The sequence below is a fragment of the Phaethon lepturus genome, unplaced genomic scaffold, assembly GCF_000687285.1.
Source record: "Phaethon lepturus isolate BGI_N335 unplaced genomic scaffold, ASM68728v1 scaffold14460, whole genome shotgun sequence".
NCBI lineage: Eukaryota > Metazoa > Chordata > Aves > Phaethontiformes > Phaethontidae > Phaethon > Phaethon lepturus.
In genome coordinates this window covers 558-14,741 of record NW_010509928.1, presented here as the reverse complement: position 1 = coordinate 14,741, position 14,184 = coordinate 558, and the positions used below count along the sequence as shown (strand labels likewise).

General features: G+C 35.0%; 1 protein-coding gene across 1 annotated transcript in view; it reads left to right on the top strand.

Moving 5' to 3' along the window:
- EPB41L2 (erythrocyte membrane protein band 4.1-like 2) overlaps positions 1 to 13,555 on the top strand; it is a gene marked incomplete at its 3' end in the record, with an annotated part of 47,821 nt that extends 34,266 nt beyond the window's left edge. The window contains exons 5-10 of the mRNA XM_010291148.1: positions 3,809 to 3,884; positions 5,392 to 5,610; positions 6,064 to 6,151; positions 7,743 to 7,895; positions 9,085 to 9,182; positions 13,383 to 13,555. Of these exons, the coding sequence (XP_010289450.1) occupies positions 3,809 to 3,884; positions 5,392 to 5,610; positions 6,064 to 6,151; positions 7,743 to 7,895; positions 9,085 to 9,182; positions 13,383 to 13,555 (807 nt within the window). The remainder of the gene's footprint in view (positions 1 to 3,808; positions 3,885 to 5,391; positions 5,611 to 6,063; positions 6,152 to 7,742; positions 7,896 to 9,084; positions 9,183 to 13,382) is intronic.
- Positions 13,556 to 14,184: the final 629 nt, after the last annotated feature.

Genomic DNA, 14,184 nt, shown 5'->3' with positions numbered 1-14,184 from the left:
CTGCTGAAGACTGTTCTCAACATGCTTTTGTTAATGGCCATCCAGTCATTCAGATTGGGCAACTTAAAAACAGCCAAATGCATTACAGGCCTAGTCTTTGAGACCTACTTAGCCAACAATTAAGGTAGTTCTGGGAATGCCAGGGAGTTGAAATGGATTTTTTTTTCCATTCTTGGTTCTGTGATATGTTCTGCAACACAGCCTAAACAACTGCTTAGGAAAGAGAATGATATAATGATATGGTTAAATAGGTATATTTTCAAATTATGCAGTAGACAAAATGGTGATAAATCCATAAATACAATTCTGTGAGAATAATATAACACAAGTTTAGAATTTTGCAGCACAGTGTTCTAAAATATTTAAGAAATCTAGAGTGCTAAGGAAAGGTCGAATTAATTAAGGAAATGGCTTGCTTTTTAAATGTACAGGTCTGTCTGTCTGATTTTAATGCTAGCAAAACATATGGTTATGCTTAGGCATCAAAATATGGGGGTCACTTTATGCAGGGTCACTTTATTTTATATCCATCTATTTTATGTAAATGACTATGTATCTGTAAATCTTGTAGCTAATTTTGATCTAAGCTAAGTACACTAGAGTCTAGTTTATAGATGATGAAGAGGACTAAGCACCTGTGCCAAGGGAAGAGTTGTCCTGCAGAAGTGCTCCTGTATGCCTACTAATTATAATGAATGATTTTGCAGTTTGGAGATTGTCTGAGTTTGCGAACTCAATCTTGTCAGTCCAACAAGGACTGCCTGGACTGTGTTTTTTATGCATTTTTGAAAATGTGGACTGGATATAGATCTTCCTTACTTCTTTGATTTTATTGGCAGTAATTTAAGAAAAATTATAGAAGTAATTGTCTTAATTTTATGGGGCATTTTTACATCTGCCTGTGAGCAGTGTATCTGTTCTAGTCACACAGTAGCCTAAAAATCTTAGCTGAGACACAGAGATATCATGAGAAAAAGCCTTTACTGGAAAAAAAAACCCTTACTGATTTCCCAGTTTGAATGGGATGAATCATGCTAATTGTATGCTGCTAGCTGCTTAGTTATATTGCATTCTTTTTCTCTAAGAATGTGCCTGAAGTTGCCACAGAAGCATTTTTGAGGTAACAAGCTGGCTAGAACACTTTTTGACATTTCTATAGCCCATATTATTAAACATCAAAACAGAGAGCCTTATCAAGGACAGAATGCTAAATACAATTTTAAATATCAGTTTTATTTTTTTTGTCTTGGCCACCAATTCAAATCACCAGTAATAGTGTGCGTTATTGTGTGAAGACAATTACATTTGTATGCCTTGGTTATGTGGCTATAAACAGTATGCTGTAGTGAGAAGTATAAATATAGACTGTGCACATTGTAATAGACTTGCTAGTCTATTTTCAGGGGATAAATGTGCTTTCAGTAATTAGGCAAAATACAAGGACACCAACTGTCCAGAAAATATTTAGTGGAAAGTTGACTACAACGTTTTTTCAATGCATTAGCTATGGAATTAGTATAAGCAGACATTTGAAATTTTTCACGTAGTCTATAGATTCAGATGATTTATGCTCTTTTTAGCTTTTTATAGAGAATATAGGTTTGTTTTTTTCTTCAAACGGTGTCTAGGTCTCCTGGCTACAGTGCTTTCTGAAAGCTGATGGTATAAATGCTGACAAGAAAGAGAAATAGGTTAAGGAGGAATTCATCTGTGACTAGTCTAACTGCAATTTTAGACCAGGAGAAATTGCTTCATACCAGGAGACTGCTTCATTCCAGGAAAACCTGAAGGCTGCTTTAGTGCCTGTGTGGACGGACACATCCTTCATCCATCTCTCCCTGTTCCACAGCCCTGCTAACATGACAGCTCTCCCTAAATACTTTCTGTATACACATTTTGGCCCAATTGCTTCTCTTCATCAGTTTGGTTTACTCAATAGCACCAGCTTTTCATTAAATGATGCTAATTCCCTGGGAGATAAATGATGGAAGTGGGGTGATCTATTCCAGCCTTAATTCTGTTTGTTCACACTATATGTATTAATTGGTGTTAGACTTTTTTTAAAGGTTATTTTTGTCTTAATTCTGTCTTGCACTGGATTGCAGTAGGTGATGCAATGAGGCATATTTTACCCAATTCAGTACTATGTGTACATCTGATAAATAAGATTTTCTCATTTAAGGAGTCCTGCCTTATTTTGTAAGCAAAGTTATCGTTGTTCTAACAAATAATTAATAACTGGGAACATTAAGATATGCTAAAATCCTGAGCTCCTAAAAGGAAGTAGTGACTTAGCAGCCAGGTGGGGAATGAGGTTCTCATATAAGCAGAAATTGAAGTGCTCCAATGAATAATCATGTCTGAAAAACTGAAATAATTTTTGAAATGTTGAAAGACATTAGAAATTTTGACACAAAGCACGTCTTCACCTTTAACAGCTGTGAAATTTTAAAATAGTTTTTTTTTTAAGAAAATAACATAATTAAACAACAGTGTTAGCAATCTTTTCTAGCATAATGTTGGAAATGGCATGTCAGTCTTTTTGTTGTTGTTAAGATACACATTTTTCAAAGCATGATTTATCTCTGTGGGACAGACTTTTAAAATAGCTTACTGTCAAAAATTCATCATTAACAAACTTAATTAATTATTACCTTTTTAATCAAAGATTATCTTTGTTAAGTCTTTCACCACAGTATTATTTCTATTAGCAGAAAAGGGGCAAGAGGAAGGCAAAAATGGCTACTTAATTATTTTGATAATGTTTTGAATTGTTTTCTTTTTTAACAGATCTACATTGCAGTGTTAGTTTCATTATGTTTGTTAATCTATGATAAACCTCAACTGCATTTGCTTTCAAGCAGCATGCAAATCTAAACTATTAAATTATTTTCCTAGGTTCCTGTTTTGGGATTTTCTATTACATATGTATGTCTGCGTTGTACTTAATAAATTAAATCCATTTAAAGTAGGAAAGTTCTACATTTTGTCAAGTTATTAGTACTTTCTAATGAATGTATTCCTCTTGCACACAGTGTTACAATACTGGTAGAGTTACGTTCTGAGAATGTATTTTAATTATTGATGAGTCGCTTCAGCTTTCCTATCTTAAAAATTTATTTAAAACTACAGCTATGACTAAAGGCAAGAATTTATGCTTTCTCAAATTATTAATCTAGTTTTAAACATGCTTTTGCTTAAAAAATGCATGTGGTGTTAATTCTAACACATGAGAATTTTAACTTAAAATATCATTGCTATTATAGTTGCTAAAGGTATTGTTTCAGAAAAAATATTTTAAAGGAGGAGATAATAATTTACTTATTCTCTTTCTGTTCTATGCAACGAATGCAGACCTTATTTTGACATTTCATGTTCATAGTTATTGTACAGTCTCTCAAGCTAACAGTCAGTTTAAACAGGAGGAGGCTGTTAGCTTTGGAGGTGTTGGAAATAAATACATATTCAGTGCAAATATCTTTGAACACAGAATAGCTTAAAAGTGTTAATATATTATGGTAGTTTTCAAATTTAAAACTTACTCTGATATTTACATAACTTATTGTAAAACATCTTTGAAAATAACTTTTAACATGCTAATCTTTTACTGCATGTGTATGTGATCTACTACCTGGTAACGAAAATAATCTATACTTCTTACTAATATACTGTAAAAAGAGGGAAGAAACTTTCTTCAAGATTCTGGTGATCTAAGATTTATATGACTGCCAAACATTTTTCAGTAAGGTTCTTCCTTTGCTTGCTTCAACTTGTTTGAGATTAACAATCAGATATTTCCCATGTTTAGGTTTACCTTGGATATTTACGTTTAATGTGAAGTTTTATCCTCCTGATCCTTCGCAGTTGACTGAAGACATCACTAGGTATTCATAGTTCCTAATTTTAAACTTTAAAATTACTGTTAGTCTAATTTGAAGGCCATATACAATTTCTTCTTCAGTTTCTGGATGCTGTAACACGTTTGGCTATTACTGTAGAACACTGCAGATATTCTTTTATCAACTGCTTTTTGGAACATGTTTGAAAAGCCAAAGTGAAAACTTGAGGAAGAAACCCGAGAAAGAAGAATTTAATGATAAGTGGGGATATGATTTGGGTGGGAGGTAAGATATGAATAATCATATTTGAAAGAAGCCAGTGGTTTATTGTTGGGCTGCTGCTTTATATATAGAGAATGAGCGTTGTGGTGGTATTGATATTAAGAGCAAAGCTCAAGGGATTCAAGGTATTAATCTAGGCTAGGTTGATGAAAACATCATTTTATACATATGCATTAAATAAAACCTTAAACCATAATAAAACCTGAGAATAATTCTCTTCCAAAGTCCTTAGAAAGTACATAGAATGCAATAGATACTAGGCACCTACTAATATAAGCAGTGGGTAGAGTGCAGGGAATTGATGTTCATTTTTTCAGGAGTTATGGAAAACCTAAACACTTTTGTTTCGGTTTGGAGTTAACTGGCTCTGCTGAGGCAGGATATACATTACTACATATTGCGTCGGATCAGCCGTCTGCACAAAAGTAGTGTGTAGTTGATATATTACTACAAACTGTCTAAGACATTAAATACGCAGTGTATTTAAAAAAAGCTGCCTGTGTTTTCTTTGAAAATTTTCCGACAGTTGACTTGTCAATTGCATGTTCAACTGATGAAAGCATTTTTATGGTTATAGCTTAAAGCTAAATTCGTTAAAAGTTAAGCTTCATTTGTAAAACTTTTTTTTTAATTTACATTAAAATTCTGTGCTAGGGTAGGATGTCTACTGATTGTTAACTTAATAAATTTGGTAGAAGACTGTATGCAGTACCTGCAATAATAAATTCTAATACATAGATGGTTTAAGGAAGGCAATTATGGGTTCAGTACTAAACCAGATTTCTTTTGTGTATTACATGACTTGGTTAGCTCATGAACTGCAAGGGATATAAAAGTTAGAATTTTAAAGCCAAAGGGAAATTTCAGGGGAAATGCATGGGTTTTTATTTGTAGACCTTAGATGCCTGCAGGCTAGCATGTGAAATAAAGGAGTTCCTAAGTCAGCTTTTGTTACAAACTAGATACAAGTTTTTCATTCATTTATGTTGGAAATAAGAATTTTTCCTACTTTTCAGTTTACTCTTTTTTACTTATGAAAGCAATACTGACTCCTAAAAATAGAAGTGAAATTTACTGTGTGGCAATAATGCTCAAAATAATATAAGGTGTAACAAATTATTAATGGATTGACTTATTTTAAAATATGCTTATACGATCACATGCATCTCTATAAATTATGCCACATCTCTCATAAACTTGCCATTGGTAACACTTTCTCTATTCTTGTTTTTGTTTGTTTGTTTTTTCCCCCCTTTCCTTTGTCTTGCAGATATTTCTTGTGCCTACAGCTTCGACAGGATATTGCTTCTGGTCGACTGCCATGTTCTTTTGTGACTCATGCCCTCCTTGGTTCATATACCCTGCAGGCTGAGCTGGGTGATCATGATCCAGAGGAGCATCGCAGTGACTATATCAGTGAATTCCAATTTGCACCCAATCAAACTCAAGAAATGGAAGAGAAAGTAGCTGAGCTACACAAAACACACAGGTGTGTCAGATACAGTGGGATTAAATTAAATCATCATGCTTTGTCATGTTTATGTCAATTCTCTTAAGAAACTGCTAAGCTGAGGTTACTGTTGCTTTCGAAATCTTTTGCTATGTAACTGAGAACCTCTTAACTTTCATGTGTTTAAAAATTTCTGTTTGAAAATAGTAGCTTCACTAAGATCTCAGATGAGAACTTTTGGAGAAAATATTTTTATCTGAGCATATGAATTAGTTTAAGCAACATACAGCTAAAATATTTTGGAAGAATGAAGATGGAAGTCTCTACTAAAGGAATATAATATGTTTTAAAAGAACGCTTTCCCTTTAGGACAAAAATGCTATTGATACCTTACAAACTGAGGTTGTCTATGTGTCTGAATTCCAGGATTCCACTCAGTTTTGATTCTCAGTTTTTGTGTCAATAAACTCAAGTCTTATTCAATGGTTTTAGGGGCTTGACTCCAGCACAGGCGGATTCCCAGTTCCTAGAAAATGCTAAGAGACTCTCCATGTATGGAGTGGATTTGCATCATGCCAAGGTATTGGGGATTGGTTTGGTTTTGTTTTCTTTTAGGATAAACATGCTTAGTATTGAAGAACATAGTATATATAGATTATTTTTAAATTGTCATACCTTCAATTCTTAGGTATAAGCCTTTTATCTCTTGGTCATGATAATTACTCAGTTTACAGCTCTAACAGCCTTAGAATTTATTTTAAATCTAGGTTTATTTAATGCATAGACATATATGCAGCTTGGAAAGAATATTTTGTTCAAGAGAGTGGCTGGATATATTTTAAATGTCCAGTTTTTGATGACAAGGAGATGTGGGGCCATAAAGTAAAGCCTAAAAGAACATATAATTGTTTTTGTAATACTATGAGAGTTAAAAACAGAGAGTATGGGGGGAAGTCTTGGGGGAGAGTGGTTTTTTGGTGCTTTTTCCACTCCTCTGGGTAAATCAAATCAAATTTGTGTTTCTAGTGGGGTTTTTTAGTTAAAAACCCAAGAAACCAGGTAACCAACCCCCTCTCACTCCCTCGCACAAATCCAGAGTCTCAAATCATTAGGAAAATTAATGCGTTGTTGGAGTATCAGAACTACCTTTAAAAAAGAACCAAGACTTTTAAGTACTGGAGAAACATTGTTTAATTCTGTTTCATATGGAAACATTGTACACTTGTTTTTGCAATTTTCCATAGACTTCTTCCTGTGTTCTGTTAGAAACACTTGAAAGAAATTAAATTTTTATTCATGTACATTATCTATGTCTGTAATGTTTATTCACTTTTTCAATACAAGTGCAGCATGGCAATTCACTTGGTCTGTAATAATTTAAGGAAATGAGATTTTCAGAGTTTAATTGGAGCTTTCTTTTGCCATAGTGTAGTAACTGCAAGCATTAGAACCGCTGTTTGCCAGAATCTGCTTGCAGCTGTTTGTTGTGCCAGTGAAGCAACTTTTTAATGACAGCGTCAGCATTTTATGTAGTTAATTTGTTGCTGGGGAGGACATGAGATTCTTCTGTATTGTGTAGTGGTACAGTGTATCGAAGCCTTATCAGTAAGTGATGAGTTTTGTGGCCTGTAAAACTTGCATCAGACGCTGTCAATGGAACAGAATGCTCAGAAACCTGGCCCACCAGCGCATTGAGTGAAATCATTACATTGACATTTTCAGCCAACTAGCCATTACTTCCTGGATCTTTATTGGTCTAGTAGGTGACCATGATCACCAACTTGTTCAGACTTTCATTGACTGTTTTAAGTTGGAAAGGCCTGTTTTTAATTTTTCTTCTTTTAATATTTGTTGAAGTTATTGGTAGCACACCCACCATACCTCTCCCTGCTTGCAAGTTGTTGACTTAGTCCCTATTGCCAGAATATTGAAGAATTTCACGGAACTATGGCATATGCAGATAGAAGCATGCCAAAGTCATTACTTTAAGCCTTTCCAGTAAAAATAATATACTTGGCTGTTTCTGTTTTAAGAATCTCATTGTCAAGGTCTTTCAGGTTTGAATATTAAATGAGTCCCGGTTACATTATTCCCTCAAGGTATGCCAGCAATAAATACTCGTTTGGAATGTTATGAAACTGATTTTTATGAAATTGTCTCATACGTGATAGGATTCTGAAGGCGTGGATATCATGCTGGGTGTATGTGCTAATGGACTGCTCATTTACAAAGACAGACTCCGGATCAACCGCTTTGCTTGGCCAAAAATTCTGAAGATTTCCTATAAGCGAAGTAATTTCTACATCAAAGTCAGGCCAGCAGAAGTAAGTGGCACCTTTCTGTCTTGTTTCTTTTATGAGTCCATTTCTATCTATCAACAAGAAAACATCCTCATTTTTTACCCAGATGTCCTCACAGGCGTATGTTGTATTCAGGCAGAACTTAAGAATGTTTTGTTTTCCTCTTCAGATTTTACTGATTGTATTAAACACTTATCTTGATTAGTAAATGCAAACCAAGAAGAAAACCTATTTTCTTTTGTTAATAGATGCCATCTTGTAATTTTTTTTTTTGTCACAGGGAAAGCTAGTTACACTGGCCATGTTGTTACTGTCTATACAAACTTGCAGTCCTGGGAGAGAGGCAGCTTCTCTTTCCGTTTGGGTATAATTGTTCACTAAATGTCAATGTATCTAGTTTATGGGTGTAACCAAAGGCTGGAGTGGTCCTGTATGACATTATAACTGTTTCTGTTAGCTGCTCTGGAAATAAGGAATTCCATTTTATTTTCAGATACCATTATAAGTTTGTGGAGTTGCTGAAGGTGGGGGGTGTGTGTTTCATTTTGAACACATTGTAACTGGAAATTCAACAAAAAACCAGAATGTCAAACACTGTAATCCTTTTTTAGATTATACTCTAAATTGTTTAAGGTAGCTTTTACTGTGTGAATAAATGAAACAAAAGACAAGTCTAAATACCAACAGTACAATACTAACACTGTAGTTCTCTAAGTTTTGGAACACAGATGTATTGCTGTTGCAGTCACTGATGGTTCATAGATGTGATATTTTTGCTAAGAAACTATTACATTGTGAAATGGATCAGATAAGCTTAACACTGCAGTATGGATTTCAGACTTTTATTAAAGCCAAGGAAAGTGTGCAGCACAACCTGCAGTACAATTACTTTATGCAGTTTAAAAATAAATACACTGGGCAGCTAGTCAACAAATCAGCAAGGAACACTAAAGTATTACTGGACTTCTCAAAAAAGCCATTAGTATGGCTAGGAAGTGATAATGTGGTTATTACCCATCATGACTAGCCCACCAAGTATAATTTTATTAAAAGGTTGAAAATTCTGATTTTTTAAATTTTTTTTTTTTAATCTTATTAAGTATTCTGACAGGAGAATTACAGCTTGTTACAGTAATGGAACTATCAGAACTCTGCCTGCTAGTTAATAGCCAGCTTGAGGAAATGGGTTAATTTATTTGTGGATTCTTTCCAGCTGGAACAATTTGAGAGCACTATTGGGTTCAAACTGCCAAACCATCGGGCTGCTAAAAGGTTATGGAAGGTTTGTGTGGAGCACCATACTTTTTTCAGGTAAACGATAATTCTCAGCTTCCTCCACCTTGCCAGGTATGTTCATATCTTTCTTTTAAAGCGTATGAGGAAAGTAGAGGAGATTTCCCCTCTCTTTGCCCCTAATTTCTCAGTCCAGTAACACCTCTTAGACAGAAGGCACCCTAACAATCATTGACCTCAAATTACCAATTCTGAAAGTCTCAAATGCAACTAAGTGCTTTATTTAAATGTTCAGATTGCTAACAGGATGGAACTAAACTAGTGATCATACGTAAGATTTCATGAGAGATTGAATGTTAAGAGTGACCATCTAGAAAGCCATTCTACTTCACAAAAATCTCCCAGAGCTTGACAGTAATCTTCATTCACTTCACTTTTCAAAATATTCTGCTGAGTGTAAACGCTTACAGATGAATTTTTCCTTATTTATAAACTGGGCTGAGTTCACAGCCATTCTTTAAAGAACAGAGAATCACTTTAAAAACAGATTACTATTTGTTTATGTAATAATCCATACCTTTCTTTGCATTTTTTTCCTCAGCAACTGATAAATATAAAATTCCGAATTGGTCATTGAAACTATGGTCTATTTGTAAATAAGCAATTTAACAGCAGACCACAGAGTTGTTTCTCTTTCCACTTCCTCCATTGAAAAGGAATTTGAAAATCTTCCTTTGATTTTTATAACAGCACTAACTCCACGAGGCAGTGCATGTGCCCCATGCAGCCTTGGAGTCACAGATTTAGGTTGAATCTCGTGTGCATTCAGTAGGCACTGAATCATAGCTTCTTGCTTCAAATGAGCACAGTAGCTAGGGTATGTAAAAGGTAAGCTTTCTCCTTCTGTATCCTGTTTTTTATTTTAAAAAAGCAATTGTGTTTTAAGGTGGATGCAGTCCTGTTGCTGAATACTAGTCTAAGCTGAATATACTTCCTAGACTGAGACCTTCAGAGAACTTGGGGACCATAAGACCTAAGCAGTTAATTACTGGAACTGTCTCACTGGATGGTTTCCAGTATTCAGATTTTCACTGAATGTAGAATATTCTTGAATGCAATGTTAAAATTTATGTTGACATTGGCAATCAGTCTCAAAATGCTTAATTTAGAAGCACTTCTTTTTTTAAATCCTGATCAAAGATTTTATTTTAATGTTTGGTAGAATTCATTAGTTAAGTTTATTAAGATAACATAGTCCACCATTCTATTCTTCTTTAAAATTTGAAGTCTGCTTTGGCTGGTGATGTCCATTACCACAAATAGCATGCCATTCTGTCTGCAATGAAAAGTCTATCAACACTCTTCAAATAACTCATGCAGTGATTTGCTTTGCTGGGAAACTGTATTTACTAATTTTATAGTAATAAAATGGACCTGAGTAGGGAAAAAACAAATCCTGTGGAAGTCAAAAATCCTAAACTGAGAACTACCATTTGCAGATGTAGAAGTTTTCAGGAGCATTAATACGTATCAAATAATCTTATGACAGAAATTCTGACATAATAAAAATAATTGGATTTTATTCCAATAAGAAGTGGCTTTTCCTAACCAGGAATTATAACGAGAATTACATAACAAATACTTGAGCCATTCTGTAAAATCCATATGCTCCACTGGTGACATCAGAGAGAAAATCCTCAGAACCTCTCATCCTGATTTAAAAACAGTAAAATAAATCCATCTCTATTTTTCTCCAAAGATAAAAAGTAGAAAGCAATTGCTCCAGTCCAAGACACTGTAGCTCTTTCAGAGCATGTGTGAAGCTTGTGTATGATACCACAGTAAATTGTATTCAACCTAGATATACATTTTTAGCTTCCAGATTTCTTAGCATGCCCTATATAATATTGTAAGATTCCTTGTGTTGTCTTTTGCAATGTTACCATTTTTCTCAAATAATTACACTGAGATCGATCTTCTTATAATTTATGGGAAATTTAGCCACTATATAAAGTTACTTATAAAAATTTGTAATGAACTATATTGAAAATGACAAACAAAAGTTATTGGATTCACTTGTATCAGCTGAACCTTACAGGATTTCAGTACCATTTTCAAAGAGCAGCAATCTACTTTAAGAAATACAGTCAGACTATGTATCTACATTAATCTTTTGAGGTAAGCTTAGTCTGCAACTCTGGATCTTAACCAAAGGCTGCAGAAGCGTGCTTTTAATTCTGCTGATGTTTTATTTGAAATTTTCATGATTGTTTCAGTGTCTCCCCAGAAAAACTTGAAATGGTGAAAGCATAGTCTTCAGTTATTTTATGTAATTAAGATTGTAATACAAAAAATCCATTCAAATGCCCTTAATCAGGAAGTAATTAGTTCTCTTTTTTTTTCCTCCACATTAAAAGATTAAAAATTTATCTCAGCAGGGTGGAAGATAAAAATGGCAGTAAATGCTGTAGCCTTGCCAAGACTGGAAAATAAAGAACAGAAGGAACCTTGGAAAAACCCTCTTAGCCTTCTTCCTCTTAATGCATAATGCACTCTCTCTTGGAAATAATGTGGAGAAATAAATTTTCACAGAGATTACATAAGGCTGTTTTATAGAAGCAATGAAAGTGAAGTTCCAGATACTTGTGATTTTTTATTACATAAGTGGCCTTAGTGCAGAAGGGTGGATTAGACTGTCTTGAATTCTGTTTTCTTTAAAAATGTGTTGGAACAGATTAAGATTCAGGTGCGTGCACATGCATTTTATGCATGCAAAGTTGGACCTTTCGGGCTAGCGCTCTGACAAACCCATAAACATCCTCTCTTAGGGAGAATGGTAACCTTCTACCTAGCTCACCGTTCTTTTTGCTAAGTATCTGAAAATTCTTCAGTTTTGCTGAAATATCTTTAGAAGGACTGTCAGTTTTCAGAACCCACCGCTGGATACTTTCTTAATATATGTTGGATCGGATTCCACTGACACAGATGTTCCCTGTGCAAACACTTCAAAAGAGGAGAACAAAGTCAGCGTACTTTTAAGTCTCGCTTGCCCATCTGTGCCATCCTAAGTACAAAGGGTACAGTAGTTGCTGGTTCTGTGTGAAAGAAGCCAATGTTCAGTGAGCTGCTCATTCTTTGCAGATCCTCAAATCAAACAGCTCTATCTGGAATGGTCTGATGTTTTTATACAGAGGGAGAATAGGCCACGGAGACTGCCATGCTGGGTGAGCATGTATTCGCAGCACTACGATGATCCAGGCAGCAACATCAAAGACCTTTCTGGAGAAGCTGAGACTGGGAAGAGTTCCGCATTGATGACTGTTTATCCAGTCAGCAAGGATGGCACTGGAACAAACAATACCCTCGGTGTTGAAGCTGACAGCTTAGATTTGAAAAACAGTATAAGCAATGAGAGTTATACGAATAAGAGCTTGAAGTCCTCATACTGAAGAAAATTCAGGGAGGCATAGAGGACCTGTCTCTTCAAACTCATGTGGTGTCAAAAACTGGTGGAACAAAGCAGAATCCCTCATAGCAAGTTCTGCCACACTGTTAGACTTTCTGACATTAACTCTAATGCCAGGTACAAACATATACAACCCACATTAATAGTACTCATAACTGAATCTCTTTTTCACCCTTTTCTTGATATGCGTGTCCCCCCAACCTTATATCCAGCAAGCATTAGCTTTGACAAATCTATAAATGACATTGTAAACAAAATGGAATCTGAATCTAGGTTGTTAAACTTCTTACTCTTGGGTCACAACTCTTCAGCAATCTCAATCTTTTTTTTCACTTGATACAACCTGCTGTGCAGCTTTGAGATGCCATTCCCTAACTTTGAGGAATAATGGCTGCTGTATTGGTACCTTGGAATATAGGAAAGACAGTGGAAGTGAGATCTATAGTTTCTACTGTAAGTGACATTCTAAAGGAGAGAGATCTCAGAGGTATTTTACATGGACCTATAATGGCCTTAGCTTTCCAGAAAAAATACCATTTAACCAAGATGGCACCAAAAGATAAGGATCCCAGATGCTTAGTCATACTGTGGAAAACATGATGGTTATCAGCATCGCTTCAATTCCAACCACAAATAATTAATAACACATATTGGTTTAGAAAGCGTTCTCAGAGGTTATGGTAGAATCCTTTCTTGGAGTGCATAAATCATGTACGGTGAACTAAAGTTGAAATATAAGTAGCTTTAAAGTACCTCATCAAATACATAAAATAAAGCCTTTTAAACTATCTTTCTTCGTATTTACTTTTTAGACTTGTATCACCAGAACAGCCTCCAAAAGCAAAGTTTCTAACCTTGGGTTCCAAGTTCCGCTACAGTGGACGTACACAAGCACAGACGCGACAGGCTAGCAACCTCATAGACAGACCAGCTCCATACTTCGAACGCACTTCAAGCAAACGTGTTTCCAGGAGCCTTGATGGAGGTATGAAATTTGACTTATTTCTTCAGTATTATGATTACATTGTGTTGTCACTCTGATGTGACCAACATTCAGAAATCTTGACATTATGGATGGCCAGAATGTCAACTTACAAATTTATGAATTTTAATTTCTGGTGGGTGATGTGAGGAATAGCCACTTCAGTTACTTACAAACTTTAAATGACCTGAACAGTAAGTTAAGTCACTCCCTAAATTGTATGGCACTGCTGTGCATATATGGAAGATTCTATATTGGACATACAGTATCTGTGTTCACTACCCGTATCTGTTTTATGGGATAGGTATGCACTATATGCTGTTGATTAGAATTGTTTAGTCAGTGGCATCTTTTGGGCTCTGGACTGGCCTGAGTGTGTCTCTTTACACCAAACAGAAAAGGCAGAACAAGTTGTTTCTTCTAGTTTGTGGAATTTTGTTCAGTATATTGCTATCCTAGTATATTTTTTAGATACTTCCATGTTTAGTTAACAATTTTTATGTTAAGGTTGTTTGAATAGCTAAAAAGTTTGTGTCATTACTGGTGTTTGGTCTCTTTGAGCAGAAATACCTTCTGATTTTCCTTTATTAGGAACAGTCATGCTTTCCAAAGGCAGGTATAGCAGCAGTGTA